The following is a 22,289-nucleotide window of genomic DNA, read 5'->3' on the forward strand; positions in this document are numbered from 1 at the left end:
CTCCAGTGCCATAGTGGGCGTGGTCCTCATCGGTCTGCCTATGCCAAGACAACATGTTCTCTGAACCTGTTGTATGGTCCTTATGTTGCACTTTTTCTCCATAGCAGTCCACCAAACTACTGAGGCGTAAGTGAGTATTGGTCTAATCACGCTCCTGTAGAGCCAGTAGATTATCCTCATAGTGTCTTACATCTGTGAGCCTCAGTACGCTCCTCAATGTGACACTTCCAATTAAGTTTCCAGTTCAAGATCACTCCTAAGTATTTGACCTTGTCAACCGTTTTATTGAGTAAACGTGGAGTGTCCAATTGGCCCACCTTCGTCTTCCTCGTGAACATGCGTATTTCAGTCTCCTCTGAGTTAACATCCAGACCCTTGGGTCTATCCCCGTCGAATGCCATATGCAAGACGCTTTCGGCCCTTCTACATAGCTATTTTGGATTCTTATAATATCGTCTGCGTAGCAGAAGGGTTCACATCCTTCCTCAGTCAGCATCTGTAATAGGTCATTTATGGTGGTCACCCACAGGAGTGGCGCGTCGTGTGGCGTTCCTTGTGCCATCTTCTCCCTTTAATTTTTGTCATGGGACTCACAATTTATCCAACTGTTCCTTAGCATATGGTTTATCCAGTCTCTAAGGACCCGGTCCACCCGGTTAAATGACCCCTTCGATGTCAATTCAAACCGCCAATGTTTACGTCTTGGCATTGAAGGATTCTTCTATTTTATGCACAACCTCGTGCAGGGCAGTCTCCACCCACCATCCCTTGACATAGGCATGCTGTTTGTGTTTGAGCAGTTCGCTGGATGTCCTACTATTCACCATGGTATCCACAATGCGTTCCATGGTTTTGAGTAGAAAGGACGTATGGGTTAGAGGTCTGTAGGTCTTTGGTGTCCCATAACTTGCCTTGCCAGGTTTGGTTATAAATACCATCCTTGCCTCCTGCCAGGCTTTCGGAGTATATGCAAGTCCTAGGCACGCCATAGTCGGCCTCCTTTTGTAGTAATGCCGGAAATATACCATCAGGTCCGGATGACTTAAATGGTTTGAAGCTTCTCAAGGCTGCCTTGACCATAAATTCCGCTATGACAAGCCTTCGATCATTCACATTATTCCAAGATTCCGGTGTCTCCGTAAGTCCCGTCGTATCCTGTGGAAAATGGGTTTTCATCAAAAGCCTTAACATGTCCTCCGTTGTCTCTGCTCTCACTGCCATGTCGTCTTCTAACGTTTCAGTTTGGATATGGGTTTTTGAGAGAAACGTTTCATGGGGCGTCATTAACGCTATCGACTTGATCGTAGAAAAGCTTCCAGGATGCACGTTTTGCCGTTCTGGTAATCTAATTGTATTCCTTGAGCCATGTGTAATACTCATCCCAGTATACTTCTGCTTTTTTACGACATCTTCTGTTATAAAGTCTGCGGACCTTTTTCCCAAAACCCTCGGTCATCCAGGGTTTTTCTTGGGCTGATTTTCATTCTCGAAGAGGACAGCTATCTTCGAAAGACTCCACTAATGCAGTTGTAATCCTGTTGATATTGTCGTCAATGTCTTCTATGTGTGGACAATCTAAATCATCTTGCCCAAGTCTTCTTCTGAGTAGTCTTCCGGATTTCAATCAGTTGGTTTTCAACTTATTACGAAAGCTTATCGGATTCGGCGTGCTAGCCTAAACCTAATTTAGCGTTGGTCTGAGAAGGAATGTTCCATGGAGACACTCCTCATCGATTAGATTTTTCGAACATATTGTCACATCTAAAACCTCCTCCCTAATCCTATTAAAAAAGGTAGCGGTGTTACCAATACGAGTATTAAGTGTTATTAGAACGTTGGGTTACAAGAATTCTGCCAGGACTATTAATGTTAGTACTACCCCCCAAAATATGGTGAGAGTTCGCATCGCATCCTATTAATACCTCATTTCCTGTCTGTTTTGCTTTCCTCACCAACCGTTGCAGCTCCGATGTAGATGGCGGTGTCGAAGAGTCGAATGGCAGATAAAGTGAGGTTTATACTCCACCGTCTCCCTGACTCATCACTGTTGCATCCGACGTTGACAACTCTGGGGAAAAAACGAAATGTAAATTTTTATGACAAATAACGCAGGTACTCGTCCGAGTACCGGTGTTAGCATAGAATAATTTGCAATTGATATGGTTAAGTCTAAAAACTTTGTTGCGGGTCGTCCGTGGCTCCTAAAATGAGGCAATATGAATGTTGCCCTTGCAGATTTTCTGCATCACAGCGTGAGAAGCTGTCTCGCTCCGTTGGAGATTTATCTGAATGACCTCAATCATTGGTCCTCCATTAGATTGGCTTCTTGGAGTGTGTGATGGTCTCATCGTCTACTCCCTGTTCTTTAGGCTGCATTGAGTTTCCCTTCACTGCACTGTCTGAAGTTTTAAGGAAAACAAAAGCGAATACTTTTATTTGTCCTCAGTTCAATATACTCAAGTCTTCAAGCCAATACGTTTTGGCATTTCTTGTTACATTCATAAACCAAATATTACCCAACAAATGATAGATTATTGACAAAATGTAAAAACAAAATTAACAAACCCCTTCATATTCAGCATATCAAAAAAGATTCCCAAAAAGCAGTATAAAACATTTTCAATCTCTTTGGTATCCCCCTTCTAATCTATCCTTTAATCTCTCTTGGTATCCTCCTTCACCTCCCTTAAATCTCCCTTGGTATCCTTCTTACCTCATCCATTTGATGGCATAGATGTGATTTTATCCACGGCCATTTGATGGTTCTCATCAAGGTGTTGCGAAAATCCTCACTGAATAGACAGTAGATGTAGAAGGTTATCGAGTAATTGGTTAACTCCATCAGATTGGCCAATGCCCTAAACACCTATAAAAAAGAAAAAAACACACACATAGTCACATTTACATATTTATACTCTAAAAGATGAATAAACTTTTTATTTTAGCTCTTTTTTTAAAAAGACTTTTGTTTTAATTGAAAATGACTGGAAACGAGAAAAAATTGAATTTTTGTCAACAAAACAAAAAACGGTTAGTGCAACGGAAATGAAAGCTTGTAACATCGACACCAAATGTGTCAGGAGTTTTTCAATGACATGTTTACAGGGGCGTAGAAATATTAGGGGGTAATAGTGGAAGATTCTCTTTAACTTTAGGGGATTTAAACAATTCTATTGAGGACTGATTTAAACAGTGTTGAATCGTTAAGTGGGAACCTAGATGTTCAGTACTCCAGAATTAAAATCGAGAGAGCGATCTATGTGGCAACTATACATGGCCAAATATGTTTCGATCTGGAACATATTCTATATGGGCGTCGATGGGTTAAATACAACTAACCATTCCAAAGTGCAGAGGAATCATGTAGAAATAGCTCTTTTTGCGGACTCAGGAAACTAAATCGGAAAACCGCTATACTGGCTTTTTCTACAACCGGTTTTCGAAAAACTGGCATTTAAAAAACGGGTTTAAGTTTTTGAGATTTTTATATATAAAGTATACTAGGCGAACCGGGCTCGCTCCGCTACGCCTCTTTTAACTCTCTAATATCTTTTTAGGGTGGGGACATTTCGCCCTGAATGTGGTAATCGAATTCATGCCATTGTAGCCTATGTCCGCTGAATCCTGCGAAAACATCGGACAAAATTTACAGCGGTGGTTATCCCCTATAAATGCTGGCGACATTTGTGAGGTACCATGCCGTGCATGGTCATGTAAAAAATTCTCCCCAAAGAGGTGTCGCACTGCTGCACGCCGTTCGGACTTGGCTAAGAGTTTAAACTTGAATCAGAAAGCACATTTTTACTCTACTTCCAAATGCATTTCTTTTGAGTCCTCTATTACCGTATTGGTAAATATTTCCTGTTTAGGGGGTATTTCGAGGGTGGGGTGGCCACCCAAACACTTGCCCTTAAAGTTAATATAAGCTTCGGGCTCTACTTTCAAATACATTTTATGTGAGCCCCATAGTGGCATGTTCGATAACTAAGTTCTGTTTGAGGGTGTGGTGAACTCTAGGTTCTTTGTCCCTAGATTGAGTGTTAACTTCCCGAAAATCAATCAATTTCAACCCCAAATAGCTTTTATATAATAGGTAGGTATTTTGGTTGGGGCGCCTCCCTAACCACATGGCTCTTCAATTGAACATCAAATTCGTTTTTTTTCTCAAGCACCTTTCGTTTAAGCTCAAAATTGTCGTTATTGGTCTATATATCCATTTGGCGGATTTTGGGCGGCCCCGAGGCAGCCGACTCCAACAATAGGAACCATGTTTTGTTTTTGGTGACTGTAAGAGTGCAAACAAGTTTCGAGAGAAATCTGTGAAAGGTAGTGCACCAATCTCCGAGATTTGGTTTTTTAAAAATTAGGACAATGAGAAGTGCTTTTTAGGGGAGCGATGGCACCTCAGACATTTCGACTCAAATATGGATATCAAATTCGTGCTGCGCTCTCAAATCCCTTTAATTTGAGGCCCATGTTGCCATGGTCAGTAAAAATTAACCGTTTTGAGGATGTTTTGGGGCTGGGGCGGCCACCGACACCACTTTGCTCTGAAAATAAATATGAAATACGTTTTTTACTCCGAAATACCGTTGATTTGAGCTTCATATTACCACAGTCGGAAAAGAATTTCAGTTTAGGGGGTGCTTCAGGGCGTACCCCTAAACACTTGGCTCCAAAATTGGATATTAAATACGTTTTCTACTCGCAAATACCTATCATTTGAGTCCAATATTGTCATAATGGGTTAATTAATTTTTGACATATTTTTAGGAGGAAAAGCGCCACCTAGATTTGAAGGCAAATTTGTATATCACATTCGTAATATACCTCAAAATATATTTCGTTTGAGTCCCATATAGCCGTGGTTGGCTAATTTGCCCATTTGGGGGTATTTGTAGTGGTGCGACCTCCCATTACTTGGACCTTATTTTTTAATGCCATATTTGTAATCTACAGCCGAATACACTTCTTTTGAGTCCTATATTGCCATGAACGTCTGATATATCTGTTTAGAGGAGTTTTGGGGTTGGCAACCTGCTGGGTACTTGAACCCAAATTTCAATACGGTATTCGTTTTGTAGTTTTCAATACGTTTCATTTAATACCCATATTGTGCCCATCGGTCCACTTTTGGTTTTGGGTGATAAGGAGGAGAGTCCGCCCCAACCGATATCTAAAAATTGTATAGGTTTGTCTCCTTCCAGACATACCTACACAATAAGAAAATTGGTTTAAACGAGTCCCATATAGTCATAATGTCTTACGGTCTTATAGCCATTTAGAGCGTTTTTGGGAGAGTGGGATGACCCCCTAAACATCGATCTGATTTTGTATGCCAAATTCGAAATCTACTCCCGAATACCTTTAATTTGAGCCCCATATTGACATGAACGTCCAATATGTCTGTTTGGGGGTTTTGGGGTTGGGGCGGCCCGATGGGTATTTAGACTCAAATTTTAATACCATATTCGTATTCTACTCTCCAATATCTTTCATCGTATACCCATATTGTCCCGATCGCTCCACTTTTGGTTTTGGGGTCCGCCCCCCTTCCGATACCGAAAAATTATATAGCCTATGTTTCCTTCCAGACCAACCTACACAATATGCGATTCTGCCGTTTTTCAATCTATACGGAACAAACAAACCGAGTCTCATATATCCTTAATTGGCTAATGTGCCCATTTTGGGCGTTTTTGTGGGGGTGGCGTGACCCCCTATACTTCGACATGAATTTGTATGCCAGATTCGTTATCTACTGCCGCATACTTTTCATTTGATACCCATATTATCCTTATCAGTCCACTCTTGTTTTTGGTTGGTGTTTTTGGGGTAACGGTGGAGGGTTCGCCCCCTTCCGTTATCAATAAATTATAAAGCCTATTACTACTTCCTGACCATATTCGTAATCTACTCCCGAATTCCTTTCATTTGAGTTCCATATTGTCATGATCGTCAAATAAACCTATTTTAAGGGGATTTGGGGCTGGGGCGGCACCCAGGTACTTGAAACAAACTTTTATTTTGAAATTCGTACTCTACTCTTGAATACCTTTCATTTGAATCCCATATTGTCCCGATCGGTCCACTTTTATTTTTGAGTAGTACTTTTGGGGTAAGGGGGAGGGTAAGCAAAATTTTGATGAAGACTTTTTTTTTAATCTTTAATCCGATTTCCAAAAAAAAATATATATATGTCAATTACATATTTGCCAACACCTCTCCACATAAGAGCCGCTGAGCCCGCGAACACACAATCGTGCCATCTGTGTACGACCACCACACTGTGATTTACTACAGTACTCACGCCATGAGTGTATCATGTCACGGAGATACACGTAGCCAGTTCCTCGTATTTGTACTTTAGACATAAGAGCCACTGAGCCCACGAACTCACACTCGTGTCATCGGACTACGACTGCCACCCCATGATTTTATGCCAAATTCATGCCTTGAGTGAATCACGTCTTAGGAATTACCAAAGCCATCCCCTAGATATCCGACTGAAAGGTATGTCTGACCCGATAACACCGAGATAAGGAACTACTTAGTACATTAAAAAAGGCGCCCGGTAGCCAAGTTGGTACTGTGCTGGGATTGACAGTGCGGGGGTCGTGGGTTCGATTCCCATCAGATGCCCTGGTCTGTCGCTATTGTGGTATCGCAATGGACTTCAAATTGTCTAATTGAGTTTGTAAAGGACTGTCAATCTAACCTAACTTTTAGTAGGTTAGGTTAGATTAGATAAAGCCTATTAAAACGAATATAACTAGCCCTTCTCTCTCTTTCACTGACACAAACAAATTTCTGTGACTAAACCCATCCCCGGTGAGCTCCACCCCTGCAACCACAGGTAACTCGTCGATACAACCGGTTTTCTATACCGAACTGATCACCCTTACTATAACAAAATATAGCCGTTTCTAATCAATATTCCTACGGATATCGATGTATACAAAAAATCCTGTTTAAAATTTCATGGCAATCGAATGAAAAGACCCCAAATCTGGAAATCAGTCTATATGATAGTTGTATCCAAATATGGCATAATCTGGACTCTTTGGTAAGGAAGTTGAGGGATCACTTGTTATATTCTCAGGGATCACTTGTTATGCATGTCAGCTATTGTCCAATTTAGTCTGATGAGGACCATGTTCAGTATCGACGAGTCAAAGTGACTTACTACTGCAAATTTGGACAAAATAGGGTAATAAATGTTCCTTTTATATGGATAACACCCTAATACGGGAGATTTGTCTATAAGGCAGCTATATACAACAAGTAAGAGCGTGCTAAGTTCGATCGGGCCAATCTTGGGAACCCACCACCATGGATTCAGCTAAAATATATGAGCTATATCTGATTTAGACCATACTTGGCACAGTTATTGAAAGTCATAACAGAACATTATGTGCAAAATTTCAGCCAAATCGGATGAAAATTGAGGCTTCCAGGGGCTCAAAAAGTCAAATCGGGAGATCGGTTTATATGGGAGCTATATCAGGTTATAGACCCATTCGGACCGTACTTGGCACAGTTGTTTGAAGTCACAACAGAACACTATGTTCAAAATTTCAGCCAAATCGGATGAAAATTGAGGCTTCTAGGGCTCAAGAAGTAAAATTGGTAGATCGGTTAATATGGGAGCTCTATATCGGGTCATAGACCCATTCGGATCGTACTTGGGACAGTTGTTTGAAGTCGCAACAGCACACTATGTGCACAATTTCAGCCAAATTGGAAAAAAATTGAGGCTTCCAGGGGCTCAAGAAGTCAAATCGGTTCATATGGAGCTATATCAGATTATAGACCCATTCGGACCGTACTTGGCACAGTTGTTTGAAGTCACAACAGAACACTTTGTGCAAAATTTCAGCCAAATCGGATGAAAATTGCGGCTTCCAGGGGTTCAAAAATTCAAATCGGGACATTGGTTTATATGGGAGCAATATACAAATCTGAACCGATGTGACCCATTTGCAACACCCAATGACCTAATCAATATAAAGTATCTGTGCAAAATCTCAAGCGGTTAGCTATCGTGAATTCGACAGACATAGCTAGTTCGGCCAGACCGAATCTTATATACCCTCCACCATGGATCGCATTTGTCGAGTTCTTTTCCCGGTATCTCCTTTCAGACCAACAAAGGATTAAAGAAAATAATTCCTAAGCTATTGGAGCTATATCAAGTTTAGATCCCATTCGAATCATAATCGAATTGAATGTTGAATACCATAGCAGAAGTCATTGTGAAAAATGTCAGCCAATTCGAATAAGAATTGCGTCCTTTAGGGGTTCAAGGAGTAAAATAGAGAGATCGGTTTACATGGGAGCAGTTTCAGACTACAGACCGATTCAGACCATATTTGACACAAATGTTGAAGGTCAGGGGAGAAGCCGTTGTAAAAAATTTCAGCCAAATTGGATAATAATTTCCCCCTTTAGATGCTCAAGAAGTCAAGATTCCAGACCGGTTTTTATGGCAGCTATATCAGTTTATGGGGAGGCCACAGTTGCGCAGAGGTTAGCATGTCCGCCTATGACGCTGAACGCCTGGGTTCGAATCCTGACGAGACCATCAGAAAAAATGTTCTGTAGAAAGATCACTCTCTCAATTTTCCATGCATTGGGAACTATGAGAGCGATCAGAGCCATATTGAGGAACTTGAACAGATTCTTGGCACTCAATGGATCCAGTCCCATAAGGATCAGTAAGAAGTTAACCTCCCCCGGAAAACCAGAGTAAGTTCTGTAGGTGAATTTTCTTTAATTTCTATTGGTCTACGATTGGTGAAAACATGCTAGACAATGACTTAGACAAAGTATAATTCATACTGCCTGGCATAAGGATAGCAGAGTGCTCATAGCCTCTGATAGTCCAAAGAAAAACTTCCTCAGCCTCACGTCAGTGGTGCCAGCCAATTGCCTATCCACAATGTTCATTCCATTAAGGAACAGCGAGGATACTTCTTTTACATCTATGAGTGCCCTGTAATTCAAGTTTAAGCTCCAATATAGGGGACCTCATATACAGTAGACTTCAAATAGCGTGACTTTAACCAAATTGCAATGTAATTTTCAAGTCCATAGAGAGAGATTGACATAATAAAATTTTACCTTCATTGTGTTTAAATTTTTTATATGAAGAATTATTGTTTAATTTAATTTGTAAAAAATCTATTAATTCTCATTGTATTGATCTTTTCAGTTTTATTTTTACCTGGATTCATAACTTACCTGAAACGAAAAACTCGGCAAGACATCCGAAGCAATAGTCATGTGCAGAATGGCCATGGGAGAAACACAAACCAAAAATAATATAGAAGTGCTACCTATGAAGTCAAATGTAAAATTCCAGAAAAAAAAAACAAAATTTGGCCACATGGAAGAATTTCCCTCATCAAAACAAATGCTTACCTAAAAGCAGAAACAACCGCCTTTCCTCAGCATCCTTGATGTAGGAAGCCCTCGAAGAAGTCATCTTGCGACGTTTCTCACATGTCTGACGATAGACCATCATTATTCGCAGATTAAGGCCAGCAATGAGAATAGTGGGTATTAACTTGAATATCACTTCTAGCATGATTTTGTAGACCTGAGATAAAAGAAAAAGCAAAATTAAATAAAAAATAAACCTAAAATAATTTTCATCATTGGCCAACTTACATAATAAAATACTGTTGTCACAAAAGCATTATTATCTCTGCGAAAGTACACAAATCGTCCATCTGTCTGCAGCACGCATTTGATTAGCTCTCCTCGAAAAACGCTTGGCACATATATTATGAAGGTTATCAAAGTGGTTAAAAACACTATCAGCCTGAAAGAAAAGAAAAGTGCAAAAATAACAAAGAAAATTGTTCTCCCTTGTATTGTTTTGAAAAAATTACCCCGGAGGGCCCATGACAGGCCTTGTGAAACTCGGATGGCACACCGAAACATAGCGTTCTATTGTCAGCACCAACAGCATCATAACTCCCACACCTGATATAACACAATATAATAGTTTGCTGTACTAAATAAACCATTTTTATAACCACATTCAACAACCTACCTAGACATCCGTTTCCTAGAAACAACTCCAAATGCGCTGTATAAAATGCTGGCCCAAACTCTTCCCACTGTCCTCGGTCTTTGTGCACAAGCATTCGGATACCAAAGGGAATAGCGAAGACAATTGCAAGCAAAGCAGCCGTTGAATATGCTGGAAGAGAAAACAAGAATTGTTATAATAAGTGTTATACATGTTGTGTGCGTGGCTATAATAGGAAGTAATTGTTATAATTATTTCGACTTGGTTTTTGGCTATGCTAACCCAAGTTGGGACATTATGACAAATTCAACTTGGTTTTTCGCTGTGCTAATCAAAATTTGGGACATTATGACAAATTCAACTTGGTTTTTCGCTGTGCTAATCAAAATTTGGGACGTTATGACAAATTTGAAATGCCACCAATAGCATTAATTATATATTTCGACGTTTTAAACATCCGACGTTTAAACATTCGCCGTTTTAAATATCTTTAAAAATTTGTTTACTTTAAAAGTAATGTTTTTTTTTTTTTAATAAAATAAACATTACATAAGAAACTTATGTAAACTAAACATAAACTTTTGCGAATAGTAACAATCAAATTATATTTGATATTATTGCGAGTTCAAGTTCATATTATCGCAGGTGCATATTCTAGTTTTCTTAAAAAAATCATATATCATTAAATGTTTTTAAATCAAAGAAATTTCATTCGTTCATAAATGTGAGCATATTAAAAATTAACAAGTAAAAACGTGTTAAGTTCGGCCGGGCCGAATCTTATATACCCTCCACAATGGAACGCATTTGTCAAGTTCTTTGCCCGATATCTCTTTATAGGGAAACAAAGCACAATGGCTAAGAATTGCTATGCTATTGGAGCTATACCAAGTAATTAACCGATTGGGGCAATACTTGATTTGGCTCTTGGAGACCAAAGTGGAAGTCATTGTGAAAAAATCAGCCAAATCGGATAATAATTGCACCCTCTAGGGGCTCTAGAAGTAGTAGGGTGGAAAAGGATGTAGTGTTTATTGACATTTGTTTTAAATCGTTGGATGTCATAGTGGGTGTGGAAAAATTAGCCGGAAGACGATTCCTCATACAAACGGGTTTGGGGGAAATAAGAATTCTATGTATAATTCATTGTCCTGGAATGTAGTATTTCTAACAAATATCCTTACATCAGGTATAAAAAGACGAAAAGTAGACGAACACACACCGTACCGATAGAATAGCGCCAAACAATCCACATTGCGAAGATTTTCAAGGGGGGCAATAGAGTTGGATACTCTACTGTCTCCAATCAACGCCATCGCTCTTCTCTGTACACGGTCCAGTAGCTCCAGGGATGACTTTGAAGCCCATACATGTGCGTTACTTACATAAGAAGATCAGAAGGAGTCAAGTACTTCTTACACCGTTCAAAGAAGCCTAGCAACTTGAATGCTTCTTTCGACATATCAAATATATATTTAGCTCAACGGACATCACTTTGTATTTTTATGCCCAGAACATCAAGAGCTTCTGATTGCTCAACATCTACACTGTTGATAGGCAAACATGATCGTAATGGGTAAGCGAAACGTTTGTGTGACAACAAGCAGCACTGAGTCTTCCGAGCATTAAAATCTACTCGACACATTCGACCCCACTCAGAAATGGCCAGCAAATCCTGGCAGAGTGTGTCATCCATAACCCGCCTCTTGTTCTCAATCTCTCGAAGACTCGGCCTATAAGCGAATGAGTACGAATGACAGAGATTACTGTCATCCGCAAATGAGTAGATCGGATTCGATGTCTGACCCAACAGATTGTTGATGAAAATAAGAAAAAGCCCTGGGGTACATCTGCGGTCAATTTATGCTCATTGGATGAGAACCGATCTATACCGACTCATATAGTGGATCTATGAGATAGCTCGAAATAAAACGAACAAAGCCATTACCGACACCATATGCGACAAGCATTGATAATAGTGCACCGTGCCAGACCCTTGGAGATATTCAGAGCCACAACTTTACTCTCACCAAACTGGTTGATTGAGCGACTCCAACGTGCCGACAGAAGTGCCATGAGGTCGCCCCTAGAGCGATTTCTGAGGAACCCATACTGTTGGTCGCTAAGAAGGCCATTGGACTCAAAATACCTCACGAGATGGTGATTAACCATGCTCTGCATGACCTTGGAGAGAGCGGAGCATATCACAATTGGCCGATAATTTGCAGGGTTGTTTGCCTCATCCTTCTTGGGTATTGGCTGAACGTTCGCAACCTTCCAAGGCACAGGGAAGACTCCCGCACGGTAGGCAAGGTTGAAAAGGTTACGTAATGGACGATCGGGCGTTGAAGAACACTTGCGTAAGACAATTGTTGATATGCCATACGTCTAGATTCCCGAGAACCCTTTTGACACGAGTTCGAAAAAGTATTTAGGGCATAACGTCAGATACATTTTCGATTTAGGGGAGTGGTTGATCGCTATCCGGCAGGGAAGAATTCCCTGCAAATATGATGAAGAGCTACCCTCAAATACTTTTACGAACGCCCAGAAGCTCTAACTTCCTCGTGTAGAAGCAAGAACCTTAGTACCCAGACGCTGTTCGTAAAGAAATTTCTCGCGTCTAAGCACATTGGCCCACAAAGATCTTGCCTGCTTGCGCAGCAGTTCAGTATTGGCATTTTTATCCAAGCGCCAGTTTCTGAATGCTACCTCTTTCGATTTGACAGCATCTTTGCATGTCTGGTTAAACAAACTTTTGTCGTCTGATCCATCTAGCCCCGGAGGTTTGTAAGGTGCAAAGCAATTTATAGTATTGTGGTTCCCAACTTTCTCCATTTTCTTTATCTGCTCGGTTGTGCAAGGATTTTTGAGAGTTGAAACCATCCATTTCGCCTTACCTCCATTTACTGCCAGACCCATTTTCACTGACTCTCTTTCGATTCTTTCAAAGGCTGCAGTTACTACTTCCGGTGACCGACCTATGATATCGATGTCGTCGGCATAGGCGAGTAGCATGTGTTCTCTTGTGATAAGTGTGCCATATCTCTTCACATCTGCATCTCGTATAATCTTCTTCAGCAGAATATTAAAGAGATCACACGATAGTCTGTCTCCTTGTCTGGAACCTCGTTTGGTATTAAATGGTTCCGAGAGATTTTTTCCTATTCTTACTGGGGAACGCGTATCAGCAAGTGTCATCCTGCAGAGTCTTATTAATTTTGCGGGGATGCCAAACTCAGACATGGCTTGAAATACCTTTGAACGTAAAGAAGTATCGAAAGCGGCTTTGTAGTCAACAAAGAGATGGTAGGTGTTGATTTGTCCTTCTCGTGTTTTTTCAGGATTTGGCGCAGTCTGAATATCTGGTCCAGGGTGGATTTATCAATTATCTCATTGACTTTAGGTTTTAATCTTTCACACAGTACGCTCGAGAGTATCTTGTATGCGATGGGGAGGAGACTTATTCCTCTGTAGTTGGCATATTGCGCTTTGTCTCCCTTCTTGTGTACGGGATATAGTATGCTGAGGTTCCAATCATCGGGTATGCGTTCTTCTAGCCAGATTGCGCAGATAAGCTGATGCATACGCCTTATCAGCGTGTCGCCTCCGGTCTTAAATAGTTCAGCGGGTAACCCGTCGGCTCCGGCTGCCTTGTTGTTCTTTAGTCGGGTCACTGCTACTTGGACCTCATTCTGACTAGGCGGTAAACATTCTATACCATCATCAGGAATTGGTTCTGCGGTATCCTCTTCGCCGCCAACGTCGGACACTAACAGTTGGGTAAAATGTTCTTTCCATATCCTCAGCATCTTATCTGTGTCAATTACCACGTTTCCTTTTTTGTCTCTGCAGGAGGATGTGTCTGCACCAAAGCCATCGGTTTGATGTTTAGTTCTTTAGTAGAATTTCCGGACTTCATGCTGACTCCTGTACATCTCAATTCGCTCACACTCACGTCTTTCCATTTCCTTTTTCTTTTTGCGGAATAGACGTTTCTCCTCTCCTTTTCTCCCGATACCTCTCCTTCATCTGGTGCGTTGCTTCTGATTGCAGGGTTGCTCTATATGCCGCATTCTTGGCTTCAGTAGCATCTCGACACTCTTGGTCGTACCATGGGTTTCTTGGAGGAGTCTTCCGGTACCCAAGTATGGATTTCGCGGCATTTTCCATTGAGTGGGCAATAGTTTGTCACTGCGACATTATATCATCGGAACAAGGAGTGCTTTCATCAAGCAGTTGGGTCAGTCGAGTGGAGTATACCGCTGTCATTTGTTGTGTCAGATCGTACTTTCCTCGCCATGTTCAAACGGGTGCGAACCTTTGCTGCAACAAGGTTATGTTTCGAATCTATATTCGCTCCAGGGATCGATCGTACATCTAACACGCTGGATGAATGCCTTCCACCTATCTTGTTTTTTTCAGGTGCCAGCCACGTGGCTTTGTGAATATTTTTATATTGAAATTTGGTGCTAGTAACCACCATGTTTTTTGCCGCAGCGAAATCTATCAGCCTCAACCCATTACTGGACGTTATCTCGTGGAGGCTAAACTATCCGACTGTTGGACCAAAAATGTCTTCCTTTCCTATTTTCGCATTAAAATCTCCCAGAACGATTTTAATATCATGGGCGGGGCAGCGGTCATATTCCCTCTCTAGGCGCTCGTAGAAAATATCCTTGGTCTGCTCGTCTTTGTCTTCCGTCAGGGCATGGGCACAAATCAGGCTGATGTTGTAGAACTTGGCTTTTATGCTGATTGTGGCTAGTCTCTCAACCACCGGAGTAAAGCTGGAGACAAGGTGTTTCAGTCTCCTACTAACCACAAATCGACAGCCAATTTTATGTCTCGTGTTATGGCAGCTATAGTATAGTTCGTCACCGTTTGGTGTTGTAGTGACGCCATTCCCGGTTCATCGCACTTCCTGTAACGCGGTAATATCTGCCTTCTACTTCTCTAATAAAGGGTGATTTTTTTGAGGTTAGGATTTTCATGCATTAGTATTTGACAGATCACGTGGGATTTCAGACATGGTGTCAAAGAGAAAGATGCTCAGTATGCTTTGACATTTCATCATGAATAGACTTACTAACGAGCAACGCTTGCAAATCATTGAATTTTATTACCAAAATCAGTGTTCGGTTCGAAATGTGTTCAAATTTTGACAAATTTTGTTCAGCGATGAGGCTCATTTCTGGTTGAATGGCTACGTAAATAAGCAAAATTGCCGCATTTGGAGTGAAGAGCAACCAGAAGCCGTTCAAGAACTGCCCATGCATCCCGAAAAATGCACTGTTTGGTGTGGTTTGTACGCTGGTGGAATCATTGGACCGTATTTTTTCAAAGATGCTGTTGGACGCAACGTTACGGTGAATGAACACATTTCGAACCGAACACTGATTTTGGTAATAAAATTCAATGATTTGCAAGCGTTGCTCGTTAGTAAGTCCATTCATGATGAAATGTCAAAGCATACTGAGCATCTTTCTCTTCCTTTCCTTTTTTCGTTTGCGTGGGTCGCCAACAATGGAGGGGGGGTCTGTTTTTACTATTCCTTTCTTTCTCAAAGTAGTTTTCATAGTTTTCCGGGGGCAGATGACTGGCCCAACGCCCCAACCGCATGGGTTTTGTGGGATTGCACATGTATCCCTCATTGTTGCGAGCCGTTTGCTCCAAGATCCGACGCTCGCTTTCAGCCGCCCCTAACCTGGAATCAGACGCTGATGTTGGCCATTGGTTATTTGAAGGCGCCAATATTTCGCCTTGTCATCTCGAGTATCATTGGCACTTAGTATTTAATTAAGAGCCAGTGCCACCCGACTCCTTACTGAGACTCTCTTCTCGAAAATCGTGATACATGCGATTGAGAATCTTGAAAATGAAAACTTTCAATATTTTCAGGTGTTACCTTGATGTCAAAGTACAAAGTACGCGTGCAAAAAATTCCATTTTTGAGATTGTGTGATTTGTCTGTTGTGACTACTTGTTGTATTGAATGCCAGACAATGTCAGACAATTCGTTGGAAGAAAATGGCAGTAATTTCTCTTACTCATTCGTATCAAATATATTACCCGTAGTTTGTGCAATCCGCCAAGTCTGTTATTCAATCTTCCACGCGTATAAAAATCTTAAATTGCAAACCCTTGTCTAAAATATGAAGGTAATGAATATATTATGGTTGAATGTGTCTTGCGGAGTAACGCATATTAATGACTTCAATCCTTTTGCCTGTCCTCCGTTATTCTGTCATAAATTTTCGAGTATTTTCTAATCACGATTGTGCGGCAAATGCCACAAATGTATGGAAGCCTAATTATGCCATAGTCATATTCAAATAAAAATAATGTATGCCATTATGTACATTGGGGTACAATATGACCTATAACGAAATTAATTCATTTCCTTATACAATAACAAAAATATTTCTATGCAACCATTAAATACAATAAGCAGTGCTGCTGCTGAAACCCCACCGTTGTCGTAGTCACAACCGAGAGTTAAAGTGCATTCATCATTAATGGAATAATTTGAGAAATATTTCCTCGTTCCTCTTTTTTGGCTTCCTAAATTACATATGAGTATAGATGTGTGGCGTACAAAAAAAAAATATATTTTTCTACGTGTATTGTAACAAATTACCTATAATGGGACCCATTCATCCTACACGCACCTCCAATCTTAACAACATTAACTTATATACGTGTGGTATGGCTTTCACCTTGAGCTTATGATTGGCCAACTTACTAAACGTTTGTGTTAGCTAATTTTCACAAAGTTGGAAAAACACCTCCTTATGTTGTATGTTTGGTTTTCTATACCCTCCACCGTAGGATGGGGGTATACTAATTTCGTCATTCTGTTTGTAACACCTCGAAATAAGCGTCCGATCTTATTATGTCATTTTAAGTCGCTCTAATTTTTAGTATAGGTCGGTTGGGATTGTAAATGGGCCAAATCGGTCCATGTTTTGATATAACTGCCATATAAACCGATCTGGGATCTTGACTTCTTGAGCCTCTAGAGAGCGCAATTCTCATCCGGTTTTATTGAAATTTTGCACGTGGTGGTTTGGTATCACCTTTAACAACTGCGGTAAGTATGATTCAAATCGGTCCCTGTTCTGATATAGCAGCCATATAAACCGATCTTGGGTCTTCATCCTTGAGCCTCAAGAGTGCCCAATTCTCGTCCGATTTTACTGAAAATTTGCACGTGGTGTTTTGATTTCACTTTCAACAGCTGCGCTAAGTATGATTCAAATCGGTCCATGTTTTGATATAGCTGCCATATAAACAGATCTTGGGTCTTGACTTCTGGAGCCTCTAGGGGGCGCAATTCTCGTCCGATTTGACTAAAATTTTGCACGTCGAGTTTTGGTATCACTTCCAACAACTGTGTTAAGTATGATACAAAACGTTTCATAATCTGGTATAGCTGTCATATAAACCGATCTTGGTTTTGGTCTTGACTTCTTCAGCCCATAGAGCGCGCTATTTTCCTCCGATTTGTCTGAAATTTTGCATCAGGTGTTCTGTTATGACTTCCAATAACTGTGCTAAGTATGGCGCAAATCGGTACATAACCTGATAGAGCTTCCATATAAACCGATCTGGGATCTTGCCTGCTTGAGCCTCTAGAGGGCGCAATTCTGATCCGATTTGGAAGAAATTTTGTACAACGGCTTCTCTCATGACTTTCAACATATGTGTCTAATATGGTCTGAATCGATCAATGGCTTGATACAGCTCCCATATAAACCGATCTCCCGATTTTGCTTCTTGAGCCCCTACTAGGCGCAATTCTTAACCGAATGAACTGAAATATTACACAATGACTTCTATAATGTTCAGCATTCATTTATGGTCCGAATTGGACTATAACTTCATATAGCTCCAATAGCATAACAGTTCTTAATCAATATTCTTTGTTTGCCTAAAAAGAGATACTGCGCATACAACTCGACAAATACGATCCATGGTGAAGGGTATATAAGATTCGGCCCGGGCGAACTTAGCACGCTCTTACTTGTTCATTATTGGCATACTACAATTGCCACAGTATTATTTTTTTACGACTTCTATTCAATTTGCCGGTTTGTTATTGTTTTTGAAAATATTCCATTGCTCGTTAAATATTTCCAAGAAGTCACCTACATTTGTGGGTTAAATTGACGTTGGGATAACCAGTCAGGCACAACCAATGGCACATGGTGTAGAAGTGTCAAAACACCTGCAAAGTGATGGATGAATGGTAGCACGCAAAACAAAAAGAAATACATTATTTAAGTGTGGGAAATAGAGCGCACGCATCATCATTGGGGTTTTGTTAAGGAAATTAAAACCTTAGGATCTTAAGAGAAAAACTTCTTTTGGAATTCTTGTCTGTGGGATAGTTTTTACTGATATGTAGTCCCTTCGGGAATTTATTTAAGGAAAGTGTAACTAAAAATTTGTCTTAGGAACAATTTTATACAGTAAATTTGTCGTTAGGAAAAATTCACTTAAATTTTATCTTTAGGGAAAATTTCACTGAAATTTTGTCTTATGGAAAATTTCACTGAAATGTTGTCTTTAGGGAAAATTTCACTGAAATTTTGTCTTTAGGGAAAATTTCACTGAAATTTTGTCTTTAGGGAAAATTTTACTGAAATTTTGTCTTTAGGGAAAATTTTACTGAAATTTTGTCTTTAGGGAAAATTTCACTGAAATTTTGTCTTTAGGGAAAATTTCACTGAAATTTTGTCTTAGGGAAAATTTCACTGACATTTTGTCTTAGGGAAAATTTCACTGAAATTTTGTCTTAGGGAAAATTTCACTGAAATTTTGTCTTAGGGAAAATTTCACTGAAATTTTGTCTTAGGGAAAATTTTACTACAATTTTGTCTTTAGGGAAAATTTCACTGAAATTTTGTCTTTAGGGAAAATTTCACTAAAATTTGTCTTTAGGGAAAATTGCACTGCAAGTTTATCTTTAGGGCTGGTGAGGAAGACTAAACGACAGGAAATGAGGTACTAATAAGTTGCGATGCAAACTCTCACCACATTTCGTGGCATAGTGCTTACATAAATAAGCGGGGCCAAGCCCTGGCAGAATTCTTGCATATTGGTAGGTTAGGTTAGGTAAGGTTGGAAAAAGGGTGCGTATATTAATAAGCCACGTGCCGTGGTTGCTTGGGGGGCCACCGTAGCACAGAGGTTAGCATGTCCGCCTATGACGCTGAACGCCTGGGTTTGAATCCTGGTTAGACCATCAGAACAAAAATTTCAGCGGTGGTTTTCCCTCCTAATGCTGGCAACATTTGTGAGGTACTATGCCTTGTAAAACTTCTCTCCAAAGAGGTGTCGCACTGTGGCATGCCGTTCGGGCTCGGCTATAAAAAGGAGGCTTGAGCTTAAACTTGAATCGGACTGCACTCATTGATATGTGAGAAGTTTGCCCCTGTTCATGGGCAAAATTCGCATACGCATCCCGTGCTTGTTGTGAGCTCTAAATTTAAAAAAAGTAACATCGAAAAAGAAAATCTAAGCTACGAATTCCGTCCTACTTACAAAATCCTTAATTGTTTTCCATGCCACGCCCCTAAGTTGGTTCATGTCTGGTATTGTGTGTTTCGTCTAATCATCTTGCCCGCATGCCCTACACATGCTATCACTTGCCGCACCAATTTTACATTAGTGAGCTCGTAGTCCTATGCGTCCTGTTATGATACCAATAGCTATACTGACCTCCTTCTTACTTCCTTTCAGTAATAGCCTCGTCTTCTCATGATCTGGACCTCCCCAAAGGATTTTCGCAATCCTACCGACCGTTCGCTGTTCCAGAGGGTTAGGCTAGGTAAGAGTGGTAGTCTTTACAGATTCTTTTAGACAATTTTAAGTCCATTGTGATACCACAGTAGCGACGGACCAAGACTTCTGGCGGGAATCGAACCCACGACCCCTGCACTGGTAATCCAAGCACGCTAGCAACTCGGATCGGGGCGCCCTTCCAGAGGGTTACAAACGCATTCGCCGCCCACGCCCTTAACTAGGACTGCGTCGACCCGAAAGGCTTCGGGTTGACTAAGTTTATGAATGGTAGTTCTCTGGCCATCACTGCCAAATCGTCTGTTTTCTCATTGAGAGTTACTCCGCTATGGCTCGGCACCCAAACGATGTGAATCATGCCATCAAAGAAGGCGTTTTTTTTTTTTTTTACATTCCAAGACTGTTCGTGATCTTACCGTCCTGGATGTTATTGCGCTTATGACTTGTTTACTGTTCGTAAAGATGTTCATACTCGACGTCCTCGCGTTAACACCACACCACCTCACGCATTACGTGATCGGCCGCATCTCCGTCTGCAGGATCATATTATGGGCAGGCAATCTAAAACAGCTCTCAGTCCCTGGGTTCTCAATGTAGACCCCCAGGTCCACTCTCTCCTCTAGCTTTGATCCATCCGTGTAATATGATCTTCCAGATGGCAATGCTAGTATTCCGTCAATCCAAGTCTGTGCCGCCGGCAGCAGTGCCTCGCAGTCGACCTCAAGTATCGTCTCAGGTATCCGATCGGAAACCTTTTCCCTTCCTTCCAGGTTTCTTATCGTCGCCTCGATTATCCGCGATGGTATAAGCTACTCCTACCCTTAATCCATTCTCCCATCGTTTTAAGTCTCATAGCTGCAGTGGCTGCATCGCACTTAATCTGGGTTGCGATAAATTTCGCCACAAATTCTGCACGACTTTCCCTCCTAGACCAGAAAAGGATGTTCCAACTGTGGAGAATGTAGACAAATGTCAAGCCAAGGGGCAAGCATCGACCGCCATGGTTGATCCCAGAGCTTGTGGGTCTAAGGGAGGACTGCCGAAAACTCTTCGACAGAGCAAAAGCCCCAAGAGCACCACACGATTAGGACATCTTTAAGGCTGAGCTGATAAGGACGAGCTGAGAAAGGCTCAGAACAAATCCTGGGTGGAATTCTGTAGCTCCGTGGAATATACTTATGAGACCTCTATGCTGAGGAAGATTATGTCCTCGAGACCTATTACGCTGGGGAATATTCAGAAGTCAGAGAATGAATGGACAATCCCTTGTGAGGTAACACAAGAACTACTCGTTGATACACATTTCCCAGGATATTCCAGAAGAGGTTGTCAGTGGTATACATTCGTCGGAGGCTACTAGGGAAATTGCATGTATATAGTAAAGGCAAGTCCCCTGAAACAGGTCTTCACGACCTAGTGAGCTACATATAGGGTTCCCTCGCTGCCAAGGAATATACAATGGTACCATTTCTTGACATTAAAAGTGCCTTCAATAATGAAAAACCGATGTAAATCATGAAGGAGATGGAATTTCTAGCCATCAACTCTACCGGCAGCAAAAGATGCATTACGGCAGGCTTGGGAGAAAAGAATGTTCCTTGGGAGGAAAGAATGTTCCATTTACTGAAAGCGCAAAATACCTGGGGTTTTTCTGAACAGGAAATTGAATTTCAAATCCAACATTTTGGAAAGGGCTTTCGTTGTACACCTACAAGAGAGCCATTGGGAAAAGTTGGGGTTAGACTGCATGTCATGCGCTGAGTATATACTGCAGTTGTCAGACTTATAATGCTATATGGTGTTGTGGTCTGGTGGACGGCGCTTCAAAAGTCCACCTACTGCTCAATAATTAACCGGATCCAAAGGATTTGTGCATCAGACCCGCACTGAGGATGACACCATCTGATGCACTGAATTTAATGCTACATCTTATGCCTCGGGACATTGTGGCTACACAAATTGCAGTGACCACTGCCGTGAGTTTAAGGGAGCTTTCTCATTGGTCATGTGGCGGCTACGGACACTGTGTTATCCTTGATACAATATCCGATGTTTTTAGGCAGTGTGGATTACACCCTTCCTGAGCCGTTTTTTGATAAAAAGTACTGTACCACACTATTCCTGATAGAACTGATTGGAACTACAATATCCCTGGCAATAGAAGTTACATAGACTCTATACAGATGGTTCCAAACTAGACGACCGGGTGGACTTTGGGGTGTACTCTAAAGATCTAGAACTGGTCATATCGAAAAGGTTACCCGGCCACTGCAGTGTGTATCAAGCGGAGGTCGTTGCATTGAAAGAAGTGGTGGAATGGCTAAGATATAATGTCATTATGACGATTGGCATAAATGTCTTCTTAGACAACCAGGCAGCCATCACATCCCTGGAAAACGTATTTCTTGCTCCAAAATATCCCTCGACTGTCGCAGATCTCTCA

General features: G+C 41.1%; 2 protein-coding genes across 4 annotated transcripts in view; one reads left to right on the forward strand and one right to left on the reverse strand.

Annotated features, from left to right (window-relative positions):
• LOC106086191 (sex-determining region Y protein-like) overlaps positions 1-9,321 on the forward strand; it is a 74,173-nt gene extending 64,852 nt beyond the window's left edge. The window contains exon 3 of the mRNA XM_059366545.1: positions 9,215-9,321. Within this exon, the coding sequence (XP_059222528.1) occupies positions 9,215-9,238 (24 nt within the window). The 3' untranslated portion in view covers positions 9,239-9,321. The remainder of the gene's footprint in view (positions 1-9,214) is intronic.
• Positions 1-22,289, reverse strand: part of LOC106084795 (probable G-protein coupled receptor B0563.6) — a 253,318-nt gene that overhangs the window by 3,038 nt on the left and 227,991 nt on the right. For all 3 annotated transcript variants that reach the window (XM_059366543.1, XM_059366544.1, XM_059366542.1), the window contains 6 exons: positions 10,061-10,210; positions 9,897-9,990; positions 9,673-9,826; positions 9,424-9,601; positions 9,244-9,338; positions 2,714-2,866 (listed from right to left, as the gene is read on the reverse strand). In XM_059366543.1, the coding sequence (XP_059222526.1) occupies positions 2,714-2,866; positions 9,244-9,338; positions 9,424-9,601; positions 9,673-9,826; positions 9,897-9,990; positions 10,061-10,210 (824 nt within the window). The remainder of the gene's footprint in view (positions 1-2,713; positions 2,867-9,243; positions 9,339-9,423; positions 9,602-9,672; positions 9,827-9,896; positions 9,991-10,060; positions 10,211-22,289) is intronic.

Source organism: Stomoxys calcitrans, chromosome 4 (genome assembly GCF_963082655.1).
Source record: "Stomoxys calcitrans chromosome 4, idStoCalc2.1, whole genome shotgun sequence".
In the NCBI taxonomy this organism is placed as follows: domain Eukaryota; kingdom Metazoa; phylum Arthropoda; class Insecta; order Diptera; family Muscidae; genus Stomoxys; species Stomoxys calcitrans.